Source organism: Bos indicus, chromosome 13 (assembly GCF_029378745.1).
Source record: "Bos indicus isolate NIAB-ARS_2022 breed Sahiwal x Tharparkar chromosome 13, NIAB-ARS_B.indTharparkar_mat_pri_1.0, whole genome shotgun sequence".
Lineage (NCBI taxonomy): Eukaryota > Metazoa > Chordata > Mammalia > Artiodactyla > Bovidae > Bos > Bos indicus.
Genome location: NC_091772.1, coordinates 67,767,699 through 67,791,176, shown reverse-complemented (window position 1 = coordinate 67,791,176; position 23,478 = coordinate 67,767,699). Strand labels below are relative to the sequence as shown.

The following is a 23,478-nucleotide window of genomic DNA, read 5'->3' as shown; positions in this document are numbered from 1 at the left end:
AGAAGAGGCGCACCCCTTCCAAGAATGACAGCAGAGATGTAAAGACAGAGAGTTACTCTTTTAAGAAATAAAACTCAGCATTAACTGAGGAGGCACAAGACTTTTGTCCTTAAGATCTTTATCTTTTATCTGTATTCGGAAGTATTAAACATATATACACAAAAAATTAAAGGCTAGAAAGCAAATAAACATAGTGTCAACAGCGTCTGCATCTTGAGGCAGAATGAAGGACCAGCAGGAGTGAAATGAGCTCAGCCCACCAGGAAAAGAAGAGCTGAGAGCCAACTCTGAAAGCCAGGGGTCATGCTGACACAGACACACACAAAGTGACTACGAGCAAGAGGCTCGTCTGTGACATGGAACACAAATGGGGTGCATGTCTGCGGGATCGCTCCCCTGCTCACCCGTTTCCTTCTCTGCTAGTGGCTCTGATCTGGCCCACAGGAGTGGACCCCTAGCAGCCTCGCCAACACGGCCTGCCCAGCTTTGGCCCATACAGAATGGTTCCAAGTGGGTACCTGACTACAGTGGACCCCAAATTCCTTCTCTAAGAATCTGGAAAGGTAAAAATTATTCTCTCTTCAAGCATCTGGACTGTGACCAAAAAACCATGGATGAGTCAGTGATCATGTTTTCTGCCAGGTAAATGGAAGCCAATAAAAGAAAAAAAAGAAAAAAAAATACCATGTCATACAATGGTCAATAAATACTTCATAATTATACTCAGTCACATTCTAATTAAGTGCTGACTTAATTAGGCTGATATTAAGAAACACCTAAACCAATGAAGGCGACTATTTGATCAGCCCCATCCAACTCCACTGGCCTCTGCCTCCCAGTCGCAGTCAATGGGTGTCTTGGACTGCAGCTTGGGCCACCCCAGGCCCCGAGCGAAACCAGAGCAGGTGGCATCGATCCCTCCAGGCACTGGAGTTAGGAATGAGTCTGCTGCCCACAGACTCAACAGCCGGGAGACAAGGGAGGCGTTCCAGCATCCCTGGGCCTCCAAGTGAAAATACTACCTGAGCCACGCCCCCCCATTCACCACTCTCACACACTCCTCCTCTCTTGTCCACTTCAGCCCATTCCCTCCTCTTCTTCGCCCTCTTACTCTCACCTGGGAACTCACATTCCATACCCCACGTGCATCCACACCCACCCACGTCTCCCCTCATGCACACACAAACACCCCTCACTCCTCCTCACTCGCCAGGCCAGAAAGGGATGAAGAAATCAATGACCCGGGTCCACTCAAGACTCTGCTGAAAGCTGCTGACATCTGGCAACCCTTGCATCCTAGCACACCCAAGGCTGACACAACTCCTACACTCCACCCTCCCACCTAAAAATATCACTCCCAGGAAGTGCATCACTATGGACTATGGCAGGCAGAATGGAAAGAAGCTATGTTTTTCCATCTCCGTGCCACACTAAAGACAATGAAAGGCAACTGTAAGCAATAAATATTACTGATGATTCAAAGACTTGGACATTAAAGATTTTACCCACAATAAAAACTATTGGAAGCAATTTCAAAAAGGGGGTCGTGGTAAAGATAAGAGGTAAAATGCAGATGATGTTCTGGACAACTCAGTCATGGAAGAGGTTGACAGGAGTTGAGGTTAAAATAGCATTCCATCAGGGATCACAGGTGAAGGGCATAAGAATTCATTAAAGAGGGCAACAGAGAGCTTTAACCCCAAAGTTATGGTGGGCAAACCTAAGACAACAGACTCCTACACCATGAGACGGTCCAAGAAACCTGTCAGGCAGCATGCAGACCTCTCTCTCAGCCAGGCTGACTTTTTTCTCCCTCCAAGTTGTTCTGTATCCTGGAAGCCACTCGGAGACCAGGAGCGAGGCCCTTTTATCTCAGCTGATTATGGAATTGGCCTCCTGACTGTGATCGCCACATCTGTTTGTGTCTCTTATACAGCACCAGCGTCATCTTTCTAGAACTCAAATATGGGACTTCCCTGGTGGTCCAGTGGTTAAGAATCCACCTTTCAATGCAGGGCACGGGGGGTCAATCCCTCGTCTAAGATGCCACTTGCCACAGAGCAACTAAGCCCACGCACCGCAGCTACTGACGTCTGCACGCCTAGAGCCAGTGCTTCACAAGAGAAGCCACTGCAGCGGGAAGCCCGCATACCACAACTAAACAGCAGCCACCGCTACTGAGTAACTAGAGAAAGCCTGCACGCAGCAACAAAGACCCAGCTCGGCCAAAACAAAACCCCACAAATGTGGTCAAGTCACTGCCAAGCCTCACACATGCTAGGGCTACTGACCAGTGGAAGGGTGGAGTTCACGTGGCCTGTGGGGTCCCCCCATCATCTGACCCCTACCAGCCTCTCCCATTTGAATTTCCCATCGCTTTCCACGCAATCAAAATTCATTCAACCCACAGTCCCTACTCTGTGCCGGACACTGTCTCAGATGAAAGGGATAAAATAGAGTAAGACAGTCAAAGTCCCAGTCTTCACAGTGTTTACATTTTAGTGATGGGAGACATACAATCAACAAACACCCAGATATGCATATGATGTTAGCAAAGGAGAAGGGCTAAACAGAAACGAGGAGGAGAGCAAGAGAATGAAGAGCGACAGGGGCTCAGTTGCAGACAGTGGTCTGGGAAGGTTCTCTGGGAGCTAATACCTGACCAAGACTGGAAGGAAATGAGTACCAGGCCATGAGAACATCTGAAGCAAAAACGGTCTAAAAAGAGGGCTTCCCCACCAAAAGCAGAAGCATGCGTCGACTTCTCTGAGGAAAAGCAAGGTGAGGCTGGAGTGTAAGGAGCACTGGAGAAACTGAAAGGAGACAGAGGGGTGACTGCAGGTAGGGGGACAGATCACCCCCCAGCAGGTGCTGCACGCGAGATATGGCTCCCGCCTTACACGTGACCCACAGCCCTCTGAACACGTTTCAGGCCCCTGTGGTTCTCTGCATGCCTAGGACTCCTTCCCCACCCCACAAATCTAGCAGACTTGTGCGCATCTTTCCAACCTAGGTGGGATGTCTCTCCTCTGTGAAAGCTTCTGGACACCCTCCAGCTGGCTAAAGAGAAAGCACCCCCTCCCTGGCTGTCTCAGCACCTTGAACAAACTGAACGGCAAACACCTATTTATGTGTCTGCTTCCCTGACCAGTCAGGCAGTGTATGAATCACCTGTAGCCAGCACTGTGCTTCTGTGCTTTGTGTGTGTGTGTGCGTGTGGTCTGCATGTGCATATACAGCAAGTGGTCAAAATTATGTGTTGAGCTGAACTGCTGTTTGAACTAAAATATTAGTTATTAAGAGAGAAAAATAAGGGGGAGGGGGTTGGGGGAGGGACAGAGTGGGAGGTTGGGGTTAGCAGATGTTAGCATTTATATATAGAATAGATAAACAACAAGGTCCTACTACTTAACACAGAGAACTATATTCAGGATTCTGTAATAAACCATATGGAAAGGAATATTAAAAAAAGTGTGTGTATGTATGTATACACACACACGTATAATTGAATCACTTTGCTATATAGCAGAAATTAACACAACACTGTCAATCAACTTATTTCAATAAAAAAATTTTTAACAGTGAAAACTAATGTACATTTAGACATTAAAAATTGTAATGTGAAAATTACTATATGTACAGGGAAAACTTTAATTGTATCCCTCAAATCTAAATATAAATGCTGAAGTCATAAATTCAAGAAGTATTTGGGAGAATGGCATTGAAACATGTAAAATATCATGTATGAAACGAGTTGCCAGTCCAGGTTCGATGCACGATACTGGATACTTGGGGCTAGTGCACTGGGACGACCCAGAGGGATGGTATGGGGAGGGGGGAGTGAGGAGGGTTCACGATGGGGAACACATGTATACCTGTGGCGGATTCATTTTGATATTTGGCAAAACTAATACAATTATGCAAAGTTTAAAAATAAAATTAAAAACAAAAGAAGTATAGCCTGTGCTGAAAAGAGTAATAAAAAGAAGCTGCCTGTGTGGGGGAAAATATAGCATGTAGAGAAACAAGACAATAGGTAATTATGAACTCAATTAATTACAGGCTATTTCCACCCACGAGCTGAAAAGGAATTTCCTCCAGTGACGGAATCTAGGACATCAGATGGCCCATAAGGAAGGCAGGCCATCCTGCCGAAGATAAGCTCCAGCTGGAGGCAGCTTCCCAAGGACACGACCAACAATCCCCACGCTGCCCGGGGACAGAGGGCGACAGTGGGCGTGCTCCTACCTCTGCATCCAAAGTGGCCGAAGCCACAATCAGCCGAAGATCCCCTCGCTTCTTCTGAATCTAAAAGAGAAGGCGTGCGGAAAAACAATGATAACACTGTGACACAGATGAGATAATCTGACATCTGAAATTTATTACAAAATAATCCAATGTGTGGAGGAGGATGGGGGGGGTGGGGAGGAGCTTAAAGATGAAACAAGACTGACCACAAATTGGTAACTGTTAAGTAACAGATGAAAAGGCAGTTCATTATACTATTCTTTCTAATTGTGTGAGTGATAAAAATTTTCCAGAACAAAAAAATTAGAAAAGAAAAAAGAAAGTATAAAGGAGCTTTAAGACACAAATTTGAATTTACCAAAAGTAAAACCATTTTTTTTCCTGACACCTGGGTCTCTGAATAGTCAGAATCTGTGTATATACACTTAGAGTGGGAAAAATCAAACAATAAATAACACCAAGACAGAAATATAGATAAAAGATATTAACAGTTATTCAAAGAAAAAGATGAGCAATGGTCATAGGAGAAATGATCAAATAAATTATAGTAAAAAAAAATGTAACAATGAGATTATTGTTTCATCCTTCACATTGGCAAGGATTTATTTTCAGTGTTCAGTGTTCAAAGATTCAGTGAAACAGGCCCCCTTGTTATACCATTCCTGAGAAGGTAATAACAGAGTGGGATAATCCCTCACAAGTATCAAAAAGTTTAAATCTTTGGCCAAGAAATAAATTAATAATGAAGACAGCAGCAGCAGCAGCTAGCATATAGTAAGCCATGTGCCATTCCAAGTCCCTGCATACAGCTGTGCAGCACGTGCACTGCACAGAGAGGCAAGGGGCCCTAAAACCCAGCCCACTCTCCCCTCACTCAGCTGCAGACATCCTCCCAATGGGAAAGGCACCTCACTCTCTATTCACGGCCCTGTGTCAGGCACCATCCTAAACATTTTACGTTACCTAAGTTTCACAACAATGATGTTACAGGGCAGCTCTAAGAGAATGCTTGAAGGTTCTGCCCACTGCGGTAGCCACTAGCTGCATGTGGCCAGAGAGTCCTTGAAATACAGCCAGTGGGACTAAAGAAATGAATTTTTTATTTTATTCTGTTTCAACTAATTTAAATTTAAAGTGGCTAGTGGCTATCAGATAGGAAAGTAAAGCAACACAGAGAAAGAAAAACTTGGTATCAGCCCCATCTGAGCGATGAGCAAATTCAGCAGAGTCAGAATTGAACCCAGGTAGTCTGACCCGGAATTCAGGCTTTTAATCACCCTGCTCTAGTCTCTGGGGATCAGAAATTTCCCCAAAGAAAACAACCAGAAAATACAGGAAGGGAGAAGAGGATGGAAGTAAGGTTGAAACAAAACTGGCCATGGGTTATAACTGCTGAAGCCAGGTTATGGGCACATGGGGGTCCTTAAACCCTTCTCTCTACTCTGGGATATGCTTGAAATCTATAATAAAAAGCAAAAGACAGAAAAGAAACAGAAATCCAACAGATTTAACTTCAAGGGTGCTTCCTGCAACATTATTTAAAATATTTCAAATCTGGAAGCCATATAAATGCCTAGCTATAATCGAGGTGTCAAATACTTTATGGTACAGACATGTGACTATATAGCCATTAAAAATGTCTTTAGAGAATATTTAATGACAGAGGAAAATGATCCTTATGCAACACGAAGAGAAGTATGCAAGATACAAGTGAGCACAACAATCCAATCCCCACTGGGCCAAAACAGGTGCATAAATAGACACCCAAAGGAGAAAGAAGAGAAGGAAACATTCCAAAACTCTAACGTAACTGTCTCTGCATGAGCAGGGTGATTAACATTTCTTTCCTCTGCATTTTGTTGAATTTTCTAAACTGCTACAATGACTTTCCTGATCAAACAACAAACAAAACAAAAACACAAAACCGGAAGTCTGGCAGTAAAGCCATATACCTTTTTCAGCAGACCAATGGCAATGTCGGTGTACAAGGTCCTCTCGTGGGCCTCATCCAGCATGATGGCACTAGAATCAGAGGGACAATCTCAGTGGGCATCAAAGCAGCCACCACACAAGCCCATCCAGACATTAAAGGGACTGCTGGGGATTTAGCCCCCATCCGATCACCGTGCAGCAAAAAGTAACACCAAGTACCTCCTCTTTGACAAGCCAGTAACTCAAAAGCTAATAAAAATGGCCACATCAACTTTTCTTGGTAGAGAAAATGCTCTTATTTATTGCTACTTTTAAAGTTTTACCACCAATGCTGGATCCCAACAGAATCTAATACATGATTTTAAATTCCAATATAACATATAGCCCCATTGAGCACATAAAAATTCAGATAAGGCCCAACCACCCAAAGACTAAAAATCTGCATAAAACAGCACGAAGAGGCACGTGGTCATGGCTATGCCACATGTGTACCAGGGAGTCAAATATGACATCCTTCCCCAGGATACACAGAGCCTGAGTGGATCATTCTGTACAATGAGCGATGGACGGGGACCCACAAGGAGACGGAAAATGTGAATAACTATTTGGGCTCTGCACGTTACATGCAGCAAATCGCTGCCCAGTTTTGTGCTGTGCCTCTGTAGTCACCCTCCAGCAAGATAAAAACAAGTCAACAGATCATTCAAATAAGGACAGGGATTTTAATGAGCCCAGTTTTGACTCCATATATTCTGAAAAGAACATCAAAGGTCACAACAGTCAAAGGAAGGAGAGAAGCTTTGGGAAAGCTGAGTGTGGTCACGAATCCCAGCTATTAAAACAACTTCTCCTCAATCTACTCATGTATTTTTGAAACTGTAGGAAATTTATCAAAGGAAAAATACACTTACCTGTATTTTGTTAATAATGGATCAACCATCATTTCCCTGACCAGCATCCCATCGGTCAGAAACTAAAACACAGAAACACAAAGGTTTAGAAACGATTCATTTACACTGTATATTCATAACTTTCCTTCAAAGAGTTCAAGTCCAACTAAACACATACAACCTCATCACCAGTGTGTGTATAAGACAATTCCCACCAAGGACTATGAGAAAATACCCCCAAATTTTGGTTATCAAGCAATGGAATGGTTTCCAAACAAGATATTGAACACAGGACCCTCGGTAAGAGCTAGCAACTCTATTAGCAAATTTCACCTGCATTTGCTCTGTGAGTTTTGACTAAGCCCCGTTTCCTCTGAGCCTGGACCACAGGTACTGCTATGAATAGACAGGGCAGACAAACCTGGGTCTGCCCAGGGGGTTCACTGAGTCAGAGATCACACTTCCTACAATGTCCCAAGGACCACAGACTTGCAGCTCTTGAGGTTATTAACCTCAACTTCAATTGATATTATTTTAGGAAGGCTGACTGGGGTTGTGGTTAGGAACACAAGCTGTCACATCCAGCAGCTGGGTCAGATCTCTGTTCTTCTTCTTACTAGCTGTGTAAACCCTGGGCAAGTTACTTACCTTCTCTGAGCCCAGCTCCTCATTTGTAAAATGGAGAAAATAAAAGTATCTGTCTCGCAGAGTTACTGTGAGAATTAAGTGAGAGAGTACAGTGCACATGTACAGGGCTTAGCAAGGGCCCCAGCACACAGAGAGAGCTCAAGAATGCCGATTATTAATATTACCGTTAAGGATTAAGGAGTGTTTATGAATATGCTTCAGAAAAACGCAGTTAACAACTAGATGCTGTTATTCTCATCCCAAAACAAGTCAGTCTTTAACAAAGCTAAACATTTCCCTCACAGGCTATATCTTAGTACTTTTCCTTTTTGTTTTGCTTTTTAAAGCATATTTTTCTTGGACCTGATGCGAGCTGCCACACATACACACGGGAGTGCAAGTGAGAAGGCACCACCAGTGAGAGCCCACCAGCTGGGGACTGAGTGCCTGGAAACCTACCAATGGAACACAGGACTTTTCATAAAAGACTCTTTGAAGAGTCATGTGATCATGGAACTCACTAAAAGCTATCTAAAAATTAGCTAGTGTAAATGTATTTGGTGGTACAGAAGAATAAATCCCTTACCTAGCAAAATGAATGTCAAAAGAAAGAAAATACAGACCATTTAGAAAACAAGTTCCACATTTTTACAAATTACTGCATTTAGACCATCTATTTTCAGTTCCTTTGCAGCAACCTGAGAGGTAACTGAGATTCTAATAACCAACGTTTATTTCACCAAACCATTTTCTTTTTTTTTAATTTAAAGTTTTTATTACTGAAGTATAGTTGATGTACAATATTATGTAAGTCACAGGTGTACAATACAGTGATTCACAAGTTTTAAAGGTCATGCTCCAGTTATAGATATTATACAATATTGGCCACAGTCCCCATCTTGTACAATGCATCCCTGTAGCTTATTTTCTACATTGTATCTGTAGCCCCTAATCTCCCACCCCTGTTTTACCCCTCCCTCTTTCCTCTCTCCACTGGTAACCATGAATTTGTTCTCTGTATCTGTGAGTCTGCTTCTTTTTTGCTATATTCATTACTTTGTTGTATTTTTTAGATTCTACACATAGGTGATATTATATAGTATTTGTTTTTCTCCATCAAAGCATTTTCATTCATTGATCCTAGCACTATCTGAGGAGACTCTGATTTGCACAGTGGTATGCAGTAGACACTGCTGAGCTGACTGTACCCTGATTCTATGACGCTAATTATTTTAATAGTAGCAACGAGGTCAAAACACACATAAAATCCATCATCATGTGAAAATGGGCCAGCGCTAATTAGCACAAATAACATTTATGAATTCTACACTTTATCAATTTATACTATTTGTCCCTGTTTTTAAGTCTTTTATAGCTAAGTTTCTATATTTAGACAGCTACGTGGATTGGTGGGGAGAAACAGTGAAACACACATGAGAAAGGACAGCTTTGAGCTCTGGTTCTACCACCAATGGGCACGACATCAGGCAGGTCACTCAACCTCCCAGGTCCTCAACCTCTTCACCTGAAGAACCAAGGGCATAACTCTACTTCCAAAGTCCTTTCTGGGCTAAGATGTGAGGACACAGAAAGAGCTCTGTACCTCTCAACACGCCGATTTCCCTGAGGGCCAGGATGCTCTCATACGCTTTCTGTCATGGCATTAGAGGCTTATTCAGCAGCAACGGCTGCGTGTTTTTACCTCCCCCCAAATAATCTTCTTCCTCATTTACAGAAGGAAACCAGCTGTGAACCTCACCTTAATTCTCGTGGCCAGCGGGTTGGTGCAGTCATCAAAGCGGATGCAGTAGCCCACCTCATGGCCCAGCACCGCACCCCTTTCCTCAGCCACTCTCCCTGCAACCTTTGGGAAGAAAGATCATGCTGAAAATAGAGACACAGAAATTCCTGCCCAGAGCACACACTATGGAAAATCTAAAGGTCACTTATTTTTTAAACAGTATGCTGAACACAGTGGAAAATGAAAAGAGAAAGGGGCAGGTTAGCAGAGAACTAGTGTGATAATCTTTACAATGATCAACTTTACGTTGACTTGAGGCAACTTATAAGAACAGTAAGTATGGAATAAAAATAGAATCATGTAAAAAGGTTACAGATCAGGATCAAAGAAATTATAGATAATATTCAAAAGGTCAAAGCCAATGAGAAAATTTTTAAAACACAGATATGCCGAAGTTATTTGAGCCACAAATTCAGCTCTAGATTTCCTGGTGGCTGAAGCAAAAAGGGAAAAAGAAGAAATTTCAAGATTCATCCTTTTCCTAAAGCTTTCTTTAGCATACCAACTAGGGACAAATTTCCACGTCTTCATGCCTTGAAATAAAACAACTTCCACTGGACCACAAAGGCAAAAGAACAAGAATGACCAAATTCAACACTTGGTCACGTTCATTTTCTCTTTGGAAACAAAAGAATAACACTTTCGAAGCAAGATAATCTAAAATGATTTGTAACCATGTCCCAGCTACCAAAACGACTGAAAGGGGAAATAAAGCCAAGGATGCAGGTTAAAAAACTGTTACATGGAAGATGAGAGGAGAAAATTAATGAAGGCGCCACGTTAACATAATAAAGAAATGAATAACACACTATGAAGACCATGAAGTACAGATACATTTTTTACCTTTTCATTTCACGTTTACATTTCATTGTACATTTCACTTTTACATTTCATTTACATGACACATGAAAGGTGAGGGTGGGAAAGATAAAAAAGAATCCAGCTGTAAGATCTACTACTCCAGGCCACTCACAGGCTATTAATTCAACAACAGAAAATATGTGGGGACTTCCCTGGCAGTCCAGTGATTAGGACTCCAAGCTTCCAATGCAAGAGGTGTGGGTATGATCCCTGGTTGGGGAACTAGGATCCCACGTGGCATGTGATGCAACCAAATAAAAAAAAGAATGAATAAATAAAATAATTGCTGGATGCTTAAAAAAATAAATTTAAAAAACTATCTGATAAAATGAATAAATATAAAAGCAGAAGAGCAATAACACTTAGAACTTAGTTTACCTTGAAAGAAAATAAAGGGTTAATGCTCATTATGTAAACTATCTAACTAAAAAAGACCCAAAGGGAAGCAAAATTATAGAGCTTTCCCGGGGACCTGGCCTACCAACCAACCCCCAGGTGTCTTGTCTCCTCCTTTCACAGGTCCTGAGTTTGGATCATAAGCTGACACAGGGCATGTCTGAGGCAGAGCTTTCAGCATCAGCCATTGGGCTGCATCAGCCATTGGGCTGCAGCAGCCCCAGGTCCAGGAGTCCAGAGGCTCTGCACCCAGTGCTGCAAGCCAAGCACACTGGGCGTTATCTGACCATCAGTGTTTAAGAAACTAAAGAGCAGATGAGGATCAGAAAGTGGCTCTGCCCAGTGACTTGAAATTACAGATCTCAGAGGCCAAGACAGAACCTGTCATCAAGCAGCTGGTGTGCACCACAGAATCTTTCAAAACATCTTATGAAACCAGAAATTCATCCTACACTGCTCTACCTCTGGAGGTTACAGCTCCCGATAACCAGTATTTCACCAGGACAGTTTTGTTATTGTTATTGTTTCAATTCCCACCCTACAGATCATTAAACTGTAAATCTTAAAAACTGGCACAGAGAGTGTGTGCATACAGATACTGGAGCTTATGGGGAAAACCAGCTTGTAAGAGTGAGCATAAGGGAACCAACCTCTCCATAAAAATGTGATCATTTTATGAAGTCAAACATTTATTTACTATTTGTATACATTTGCTATAAAATGGATTTTATTTTCAAGTTCCTTTTTAGAAATTTTCTGTATGGTCATACCACTAGACATCTGGAAAGCCATATTCTATGGGCTTTTTTAGTGATTTTTTTTTTTTTACCTCTACTGTATAAGTTCTATTCCCAATAAGCTCAACAATTAGACAGGATAAATACTGATAGAAACAGATATAGGAAAAAGGAGGTCAAAAGAAAACCAGGGACACTTCCCTGGCGATCCAGTGGTTAAGACTTTGTATTCCAACACAGAGAGTGTGGGTTCAATCCCTAGTCCGGGAGCTAAGACTCCACATGCCTCTCAGCCAAAAAACCAAATCACAGAACAGAAGCAATACTATAACAAATTCAATGAAGACTTGTAAAAAAGAAAAGAAAGGCCAACCACCAATGACCGAGCACCTCCTATGTGAAGGTGCTGTGCTCCAAGCTTTCACAAAATGTATCTTATTAAACATGCATACAGTCCATTGGGTGGGCCAGAGACCCTCTTTTTTTACAAAGCAAGAAACTGAAAAAAGACAAGCTTAGCACTTGTCCTGAATCACAGGCCCAGGCGGGGGGGCCTGGTCGTGAAGTCAAACCCAGACCAGGAGTCCAGTGAAATGCTCATTAAGGAGCTGCCTCTCACTGAGATCAGGCAGTGGCTTGTGCCATCTGTTCTTCGGCTCTGACATCGTTTTCAGATTCTGGTCTGCACACAAAGTACTTGTGGAGATGGAGCATTTCAAACTTGACAGCTCTATTAATACTACTAGGCTAATTTATATACTTTTTGTCCTTTAAGAGAAAGCATGTGGTTGCATGGAAATTATCCATGGCTACAAATTTGGAGGAAAAATGCAAACTGATTAAGAGCTGGGATTCCAAACTACAAACAGAAAAAATTGCTCGAATGTTTTAAGTAAGTGAATCATCTTTCATGACATCAAAGGTTAAATCTAACGCAGCAGTCAAGTTGCCAAACCACTACTTCCATTTTTACATACACAGAAGAACTTGGAAAATGTTCATCGATGATGCCTAACTAGAAGACAAGTAGAAAGTGAACTTTGGGGGGAAAGAATAATGAAGTAATTAAAACTTAATACAGAAGAAAACTAACGCAAGGAGATAGAATTAATTTCTTGTCCAGGTAGAGATGTCAAAATAAAGGCATTCTGGGGACTTCCCTGGTGACACAGTGGACAGGAATCCAACTGCCAACGCAGGGGATATGGGATGGATCCCTGGTCTGGGAAAATGCCATGTGCCACAAAAGAAGTAAGCCCTGGAGCCCAACTACTCAGCCTGTGTGCTGCAACCACTGAAGCCCACACACCCTGGACCCCATGCTCAGCAACAGGCGAGGCAACTTCCATGAGAAGCTCATGCACTGCAACAGAGAGCGGCCCCCACTCGTCACAACCAGAGAAGAGCCCGCACAGCAACAAAGACCCAGGGCAGCCAAAAATAAACATTCACATTTAAAAGAAAAAATAAATTAAAGAAGTATTACTCAGAGAGACAGAATTCAGCCAAAGAAATCCAGTTTCAAAGAAATCACAAGCTTAAGCTAAAACAGCTTAAAGACGAGACAAAGTCACAGCAGAGTCGAGGAGAAACAAGGTCTCAAAGGGACAGGTCAGAAAAATCAACCTGTGGACATCCTCCAGATCTCACAGCCTGGACCTGAAAGAAACTACCGAGTGGCTTCTCCCAAACCTGAAGACAACCCCCCTAATTTACACAATGCTACAAATGTCAGTTACAAAGCTAAAGGAGCTTCTCTAGTGTCAGTGCAGTACCAACACCACAAAGCACATGTGAATCACCCACACGAGAGAGACACTGAGACACTGCTCTGCTCTCACTTGAGGGAATAAAGAGGGGCTCAGTGGGGACAGAGCCAAAAATTGCAGGAAGAAAGATTTACAGAAATGGGTCAGACTGTTAATTAACAAAAATACTATGTTATTTTCTGGGTTTTTTTTTTTTTTTTTAATGTTGGTGATATCAGGGTTTTGCTTTTTATATTATCAGTTTTTAAAATTTGTCATGTATTGTAATATCACCTCCCATTTTAAATATTCACTTCTCTAGTAGAGGAAAAACAAAATGCATTCAAAGAAGTGACTGTGAGACCCAGGTAGAGATGCAAAGAAAACAAAATCAAATAAGTCTGACTAAAAACAATCATGAACATTGTGGACAGGCTTGAAGAAATATCACAAAAGAAACTGGAAAGGCGATGAGCCCAGAGATAGTGATAAATATTACAAAGGCAATCTAATATACACTTAATTGGTGCTCCTAGAAAAGAGAAAAAAAATAAATGGAACAGAAAAGTATGCCGAGATATAACAGAAGAAAACCTGCCCTGATATAAAGTTATTTAACATGAAGATTTAAAAGTTCTTCCACATTTAAGAACAAATGAGAACAATCAGAATCAAGACATATCCCAATGAAACAGCAGTACTACAAGCATTCAAGCAGAAAAAGCAAGCTTGGAAGGTGAGGGGGGCTCTGCTGGACCTCAAATTATTTCTATACAGTGATGCTTTAGGCCAAAAGGCAGTGTCTACAGGGCTCTTACAGAGTGCAAATCAAGAATTTTATATCAACAAAGACCACATTCAGACATTCTCAGGCATATACAATTCAGCCAATCAAGAAGTAAAGTGCAAAAAAAAAAGTGAAATGAGCAATTCAAGGTTGGCAAAACCATGGAAAATAATTAGCAATTATTAAACTAGAATTGAAGTTAAATACCTGTGGGAGTTATGATTATAGAAAAGAACATGTACTTATAATCTTGAAATTAAAATTATAGTTCGGAATTTATCACAAATGGAGGAAAGAAAGGTGGAAAGAATAAGCGTGCTAATTTACTCTTACAATAGGCAACTACCTATAACATAGTTCCAAAAATAAGTAACCTTCTAAAGCTTTCTGTAATCCTTTTTCTTCGCTTTCAAGCTTTAATAAATTCTCTTGTGCTGAACAAATACTTACCCAAAGTTCAGTACTCCAAAGTTCCTATTTCAATGCAGTTTCTTCTTTTGTTAAATTCAGCAAAAACAAATATATGGCTACAAGCCCATTTTTACAAAATTATTTCTATCCATCTACCCACTCCAGTGTTCTTGCCCGGAGAATCCCAGGGACGGCAGAGCCTGGTGGGCTGCCTTCTATGGGGTCGCACAGAGTCAACACGACTGAAGCGACTTAGCAGCAGCAGCAGCAGCAGCCAACTATTTATCTAAACAGAAAATGAAGCTTAAAATGATGTTCCCAAATATTCACACTGTGTTTGCTATGTGGTGAGATTTGGGGTTTTTTTCCCCTAATTACTTTTTCTGTTTGACTTTAGTACTTTATTATTACATAAAAATTCATGATGTACAGGTATCAATTTTACAAAAATAATCAGACCATAGTTCTTTTTAAGCTGAAGAATTAAATTCTTGAGGAGCAGTGTCATATTCATCTGGAGTTTGTAGGAAAGAAGAAAAAAATAAGTCACTAAAATAGAAGACACAGGCAGAGTCTTTCCAGCAAAAAGGAAACTCACTGTAACAGCAGCCACTCTCCGGGGCTGGGTGACTCCCACCACTCTTCCTTCAGCCGTCCAGCCAGCTTCTGCCAGGTACTGCAAATAAAAGCATGTTTCAGCACACACCTGATACCACTTCACCAGAAACAATCTACCCCAGGATGACCCTGGGTTAAAATTACTGACAAAGGAAATAGCAGATGGTTCTTGTTTCAGCAGATATTTTAAAAATTATTTTGCAAATGAGGGATCTGAGGTTTGGAAATGTGAGGTCATTCACTTTAAGTTCATAGCACATGTATAATAAATTCAACATTCTAACTCCCCCGTCTTATAAAATGTCCCATTCTTCAGCTGCCCCAAGGAATAAAAGAACTATCCATGGGTCCCTCAAAACCCTGCTAAATCTGTAGAACAAAGAATTTTAAAGTACATACATAGTTCAATGAATATCATCCGTACAAAACATTTTAACCAGAGTAAATAAAAACAATTACGATTTTTAAAAAGACCAATAAAACATGTCATTGCAAAAAATTAGATTTTAAATACATGCAAGTATTCCACTAGATATTATACATTAATATCTAATATTTAATAAACATTAAATTAGATTATCTAATTTATTTATTTATTTGCCACATATACTTATTTCTTAGTTATTTGATTATATGCATTTTTAACATGTTTTTGTAGTGTCTAAATTATTTTACAATAAATACATATATTACTTCTATAACAGAAACAAAAGGATTAAAAATACTGTTACATGTATCTGCTTGTTTGTTCAAAAGACTAATAAAGGAAGGGCAAACTAGAAATTAAAGAGAATGGTTTTCTGAGGAGGGTTGGTAGGAAAGGGGTGGAGAAAGGGAGAAACTGAAACAGGGGAGCAGAGACAAAGAGCGGCAATGCTCTGAGCTGACCTTTGTGTGCAGCTCTGACTCTCAGAACTAGAGTCATGTTGCATGTACTCTTCAAATACCCAAACAAATACACGAGAAAAGCAGCCAGATGTCAAGGGAAACCAAAAAGAAATGCAAACACTAACAAATGACCCTATCTGTATTACAAATAACTGACTGACCACCCTGGAGAGGGTAGAGAAGAAAATCAACCTAGGATATTGGAAAACAGAACCTTGATGAAAGTCAAAGACAAAAAGAACAGTACCTCAGTGCTATAATCTAGTTAGTAAATGTTAGGGGTACGGGCTAGCAATTCTGGAGCTATTTTATGTGTTCACTACAGTTTGGCCACCTGATGCAAACAACTGACTCAATGGAAAAGACCCCGATGCTGGAAAGACTGAGGGCGGGAGGAGAAGGGGACGACAGCAGATGAGACGGTTGGATGGCATCACTGACTCGACAGACATGAGTCTGAGCGAGCTCCGGGAGTTGGTGATGATGGGGAAGCCTGGCGTGTTGCAGTCCATGGGGTTGCAAAGAGTTGGACGTGACTGAGCTACTGAACTGAACTGAGAGTTTAAGAAATAATAAATACACTGCAGACAATGAGAATGGAGTTTCTCACTATGGAAGAAGAGTTACAGATAAGGAAAGGCTACAATGAGTTCTATGCCGTTGGACTGGAATCCATGAAGTATCAGCATAAATTTGTGATTTTTAAAATACACACAGATTGGCACAGATATATAATAAGTGTTTTTACATAGGAATCTAATACTTCCCTGATAGCTCAGTTGGCAAAGAATCCGCCTGCAATGCAGGATCTTCCTGACCCACATGGTAAAGAATCCACCTGCAACGCAGGAGACCTTAGTTCAATTCCTGGGTTGGGAAGATCCCCTGGAGAAGGGAAAGGTTACCCACTCCAGTATTCTGGCCTGGAGAATTCCATGGACTGTATAGTCCATGGGGTCACAAAGAGTAGGACACAACTGAGTGACTTTCACTTTCACTTCACTTTAATAAGTATATTATATATATTTAATACATATTATATATATACATAATATATGTACATAATTAAGGAAGTCCTAAGTCTGCCCACTGAGTCTGCCCACTGAGACTTATAGCAAAGACACCTCTGTAACAGTGAGCACTCTAGCACCAAAATACTGATTTTTAAACAGCATTTCCCAATAAGAGGAATCAGGGCTCCTTGGAGAGGTGGCTGACCCCACTAACGTGCAGGAAAAATAAAAGATGAGCATGAAACACTTTCTGTTACTAGAAAGTAAGGAAGTGTTCAAAAATGAATGGAGTCTTTTAGAAAGAACACAGGAGCCAAATTCAAGGAGCTCCTAATGACCAAAGCTGGACCATTTTGACCAACACAATAAATAATTATAGCATTGGGTTTTAACCCATACAACAAAATAAATCACCATGAGTTCATACTGATATACAAAAATAACTGGATAAACAAATAAACAAAGGAGAAAGGACTGTTCTTCCTTACCGGAGATGTCACTTAATAAAGGCAGAAGGGAAAGGGAGTAAAGTCATCACTAGGCAAACACCTGAGTAAGTGCTGCAGACAAGATCCACTGAGGGCTGCTACGACCAGCGGGTGACAGTGTGAAAGAAGCAGAATATCTGCAGGTTAAAAATATCTCCTCCAAGATACTTACAACTACAAAGAGAAAAACTTTACAGGTGAAACCTGGGACCTTAACAAAGTGATCAAATAAACCTCACCAGATGAGACTTTTTAACATTTCAGCCCTCTTGATACAAGGCACCAATAAGGACACATCATTTCTATGGGATTCTTGCCAAAAATCCAAGCTCATTCTAATCATAAGAAAACATCACATAAACCCAGACTGAGGAACACTCTATAAAATAAATGCCCAGTACTCTTCAAAAATGTCACGATCAAAAAAAAAAAAAAAATGTCACGATCATAAAAGATGAAGAAAGACTGAGGAACTCTCACAGACTGCAGGAGACCAGGAAGAAATAACAACTAAATCCAATGCAAGAATCTGATCTTCCGAGAAAGAACACTGGTGGGAAAATTGATGAGATTTAAGTTAAGACCTACAGTCTGCTGCTGCTGCTGCTGCTGCTGCTAAGCCGCTTCAGTCGTTTCCGACTCTGTGCGACCCCATAGACAGCAGCCTACCAGGGTCCCCCGTCCCTGGGATTCTCCCTCCCTATTATTAATGTTCTACTTTTGATTACTGTATCATGTATGGGAAGTGATGTAAGGGGTGTAAGGGAATTTTGTATTACTTTTGCAACTTTCCTATACTCAAAAATTAGCTAAAAATAATAATTTAAAAATGACTGTAAGGAACAAATTGTTTTAGATAATGTAGGGTTTTTGTCATAAAAACTGTGAATACAAAATACTACCAATCACCCCAACCAACACAAATGCACAAAGACAATTATAAGAATAATGGCTAAGACTCACCAAGCACATCACTAAGTGTCAGCAACTGTCTGGCATGCATAACCCAGTTTAATCCTCGCAAAAAATCCAATTTGGAAGGTACCAGCATCATCAACAATTAAGAGATGAGGAAACAGAGAGGTCATAGGACTTGTCCAAGGACACAGATAAAAATCTAAGAGTTGGGATTCAAGCTCAACAAACCAAACCCACATATAGTTAAGTTGCTCAGTCATGTCCAACTCTTTGCAACCCCATGAATCACAGCAAGCCAGGCTGTCCTGTCCATCACCAACTCCCAAAGTTTACCCAAACTCATGTCCGTTGAGTCAGTCGGTGATGCCATCCAGCCATCTCATCCTGTCGTCCCCTTCTCCTCCTGCCCCCAATCCCTCCCAGCATCAGTGTCTTTTCCAATCAGTCAACTCTTCGCATGAGGTGGCCAAAGTATTGGAGTTTCAGCTTCAGCATCAGTCTTTCCAATGAACAACCAGGACTGATCTCCTTTAGGATGGACTGGTTGGATCTCCTTGCAGTCCAAGGGACTCGAAAGAGTCTTCTCCAACACCACAGTTCAAAAGCATCAATTCTTCAGCGCTTAAACCACATAATCAGGACACAATTCTACCATCCAAAATAAAACACACTCATTTGTGTCAATCTCTTAGTAGTAGTGTTAAGGCAAAGAAAAACTAAGTCTATGATAATAAACCTGACCATGAAGCCAATCTCTCAATATATCTGAGATTCAGACTTCTGCTTGCTTATGTTTGCTGACAAGTGGAAATACAAAGATGCTGCAAATGTAGGTATAGTGCAGACATCAAAAGGCAGTGGATGTCACAGAGGGAGACTGTGGAATTCCACCTCAGTTCTCTCTGCTCTTTTTAAGGGTCATCAAATCTGTTCTTCTTGTTGAACAGTGGGATTAGGAAGAACTCCACTGAAAACTTTAATAAAAATTGCAGCAAAAGAACTTGTTTTCACAGTCCACTGTTTTGACAGAGCTCTAGGAAAAAAATATCATCTAGCTTCCACATACAGTTTGTGAAATTTCAAAACTGGTGCAGGGTGCTAGGGCATGCTGTACTTTTCCAAGGAAAGATATTACATAAATCTAGCAAAATAGTTTGTTGACAAAAACTTGCTTCATATTCTTGCCATGACCTTCAGTTCCTCAGTCCTTCCAGTTCTCCTATGCTGTAACTCAAATTTAGCTCCCCAAGAAGGTGGAAACTGTGACTCTCTCAGAGAAGTGGAACTGAGTAATAAGGAAAAAGAGGATAATCCACAGCAAGGAGAGCAGGTATTTGGGCCAATAACATAATCAATCACAAGCCTCTAGTCATTTTCACCAGCAAAGCTTAGAAAATTCACTGTTTACCATTTATTCCTTTGTGTTTTTTTGCATTTTGTACCATGAATGGATCCCCTATTCAGAAAATACAACACTTATTTTAAAAATACAACTCCTAGAATTTCTCTGGAGGTACAGTAGTTGAGACTTTGCTTCCTCATGGAGTGGGTGCAGGTTCGATCCCTGGTCAGGAAGCTAAGATCCCACATGACTCATGGCCAAAAAAAAATAAAACATAAAACAGAAGCAATACTGCAACAAACTCAATAAAGACTTTAAAAATGGTCCACATTACAAAACTCCTAAAACAATACAGGTCCTTAAAAACAATTAAATTCAAATGCATATGCCCTTTGACCCAGCAACTTATAACTACTATATTTATTCTATAAGTATACCTGTATATGTATGAACTGAGACAGGTGCCAACTGACTCAAAGCATCATTGTGAGAACATAAAACTGGAAACAACCTACATGTCTACCAACTGGAAACTGGAAAAATAAATGATGTAGAATCTATGCAACTAAAAAGAGGATGATACGCTAAGTGGAAAAAGAAAATAAACAAGGTGCATAAAATATGTACAGACACTACCATCTGAATTTTCAAAAGGGGAAGAATATATATATATGTGTGTTTTCCTGTAAAAATTATCTTTCTGTGTAAAACCAATAAAAAAAAATCTCTATCCAAGAAAACTGTAGCATCAATTACATCTGTATAAAAGAAGTATCAGAAGACAGGACAGGGAGGTGGGAGGGAGGGGACATACGTATACCTATGGCTGATCCATGTAGATACATGGCAGAAACCAACACAATATTGTAAAGCAATTATCCTCCAATTAAAAATAATTTTTAACTGTTAAAAGAAAAGAAGATAGGGAAATCTTCCTCTTTTTATATCCTTTTGTGTCTTGAATTTTAAACCATGTGAACCTATTAAATATTCCCCCAAAATTAAAAATACTAAAATAAAACTTAAAAAAGAAACTCCCTGTGTTTGCTGCCACACTGCCAGGCTGGATCCTCAGACCCCAGTTCTTTCTCCCCTTCAGAACATGCTTTCCTGGACTCAGCCCCCCAGCAGGTGCGCTGTGACCCCTGGCAGCCAAGCCTTGCTGGAGGCAATGACCAGACGGTTGCGCTGTACTGTATCACTGATCCAGGTGTCTGATACCCATCACTGTGAGAGGACTCCACGTACCGCCACCCTACTGCAATCAGACCTGGCCACATCATTTGCTTTGACCAATGAACGTGACAAGTGTCACTTCCAGGCCACAGTTTTAAGCGCCAGCTCATGACCCTGTCATCTACTACAAGATCCACAAGTCTCCGACAGGAGCTGCACCATCATCCTGGGTCCCAGTGACCATGTGTGAGCAACCCACACCTTGGGTCATCAACCCCAAAAGACCACACAGTATGAGGAAGAAAGAAACCTTTGTGCTCTTAAGCCACAGAAATTTTCAGGTTCTTTGTTATCCTAACAGAGTTTATCCTCAGCTGACTAAACAATCACACCAACTAATGCAAAACAAACTAAGATCATCTAATACCATGTGGCCATTAACCTCTGTTCTACACTCCCCATCTCACCACTCTCTACGCTGTCCTCAGCAGTAACATGAAGATAATAACAGTGCCTGTCTCACAGGGCCACTGAGGATAAAACAGTATGTGTAAAGTGATCCCTTTATGTAGCACTTATAATTACTACTTATTGTTACTTGGTTTATTATAATTATTATTAATAACCAATAATCACTCAGAAATGTAACACGGCCCTTTTCCTGTGTCTCTAAGAAACAAATAATATGCTAGGGTTTTGTTTTGTTTTTTAGGTGCTAAATACTCTTTTATTTGATTCTACACATAAACCACACTAAAATGCCTTTCATTAAGTAAAAGGCAATATTTTAGATAAGAGAATTTTAATTAAATTGGCATAGTTAAGACCAAAAAGATAAAGTGGACATTGTCAGTGTCTCTTCAACCCTTGCCTTAACAGACTAATTGAAACATACCTGAATCTTGTTCTGTTCTATGTGACAGTGAAGGCACTGTCTCAGTATTTTAATATATTAATATAATCAGTTCTAGAAATCTACATAACCAATCCTCTAAAGGGCTGGAGAAGGCATTCACCACCTCCCTGAAAAGGTTAACATTCCTTATTCACATTCAATCATCGCTTTAGAAGAGGAAGAGAGTGACAATACGTGTTGAGCCAGAATTACTATCAAAATTCAAAAAGCTGATCATATTCATTTAGCCACAAACCAATCTTATTGAAATCAGGATTGTCCAACAGAAACATTCCATCAGTCATGCATGATCTGAATTTTAGTGTATGAGATCAATTTAAATACAGTACACACAAAAATTCATGAAACATTTCTGTTTCATAATAAATAAGACAGTGGCCAACGATTACTCATTAGTAGCTTTTTTGAGATAAGTTAGCAAGTCTTCCCTTTCTTCTCTTTAATGTCAGCAAAGGTCATTTTTGTTCCAGGGATGTATTTCTTGGGCTTCTCCAAGTATTACATCACCATCTCCTCTCCCCAGGTGATGCCTTGGTTCCTGCTGGCGCTGGTGTAAGAGAATCTAGCCGCCTGACCTGTCTTTCACTCAAACGGACCATGGAAGTTCGGCCCAGTTTTGTGCTTGCCTCTCTTTTCCACAGTAGAGCAATGGGCACACTTCTGAACAAAAACCTCCCAGTCCTTCTTGACATCACCTATTTTTAAATCATTCTTTCTTCATGCACACCTGAGAGGTCCCTGCTCACAAGCTGAATGTCCTGCTCTCTCTATGCTAGGGTCTTGGTACCATCTACTCGTATGTTCTCCCTCCAGGTCTCCCGTCTCCGCTCCTCTGCTGTCCTTTCCCTCTGTCTACTATTCCCCAGCTGCACACTAGATCACCTGGGGAACTTTTAAGAAATACCTGTGTCAGGGCCCCAACCTACACCCAGTATCGTGTTGGGCAAAAGAAGCTTTACTTTTTCTTTGTAAGAGTTCAAAAATAGGCAGAACTAATCTACAATGCTAGAAGACAGAATAAAAGTTATGCTTGTGTGTGTATGCTTGCGGAAGCAGGAAGAAACGGCAAGTGTCCAGAAGACGACACAGGGCCTCCAGGGTGCCAGTGATGTTCTATTTCTTGATTTGGGTGCTGGCAGTACTGTATTCACCTGCGAAGGTTTACCAAGCTACAGTTATGATCTATGATATCGGAAGTATATGTATTTTATACTTCAAAAAAATCTATACTTAAAAGGGAAAGAAAAACCTGCAAGGACTCTTATCCCTGACCACTTAAATATCATGCCTCACCCTCCAAGTCGTGGCTCTTAAGACACACTTCGACTTCACCCTGTCTTTCCACTCTTGATCCTACCTGACCACTCTGTTGAGCCCCAAACACCTCTGCACTCCAGTATCTCTACCCACAGTATTCACTGCATGAGGACATCTTCCCAGCCGGCTCCCACTGATCGTTCAAAGTCTATCTCTTTGTCTTGTTTCCCCCTTTCTTTCATTTCAAGATTAAATGCCATTTCTCTTACAAAACCTTTCCCGATCCTCCTTTCCACTTCTATCCACAGCAGAAATGATTTGGCCCTCTAAGAGAGATTTCTTCCATAGCATTGTATAATTCTATAATACACTGTCCATTTTTATTCACAACTATAGCAGCATCCATCTTACCCCTCCTCTTCTG

At 40.9% G+C, this 23,478-nt stretch overlaps 1 protein-coding gene and 1 pseudogene across 1 annotated transcript in view; both read right to left on the bottom strand.

Moving 5' to 3' along the window:
- Positions 1-23,478, bottom strand: part of DHX35 (DEAH-box helicase 35) — a 69,766-nt gene that overhangs the window by 34,523 nt on the left and 11,765 nt on the right. Inside the window, exons 4-8 of the mRNA XM_019972419.2 lie at positions 15,037-15,114; positions 9,457-9,561; positions 7,092-7,153; positions 6,201-6,270; positions 4,249-4,308 (exon numbers count right to left, since the gene is read on the bottom strand). Of these exons, the coding sequence (XP_019827978.1) occupies positions 4,249-4,308; positions 6,201-6,270; positions 7,092-7,153; positions 9,457-9,561; positions 15,037-15,114 (375 nt within the window). The remainder of the gene's footprint in view (positions 1-4,248; positions 4,309-6,200; positions 6,271-7,091; positions 7,154-9,456; positions 9,562-15,036; positions 15,115-23,478) is intronic.
- Positions 15,662-23,405, bottom strand: LOC139186633 (cytochrome c pseudogene; annotated as a pseudogene).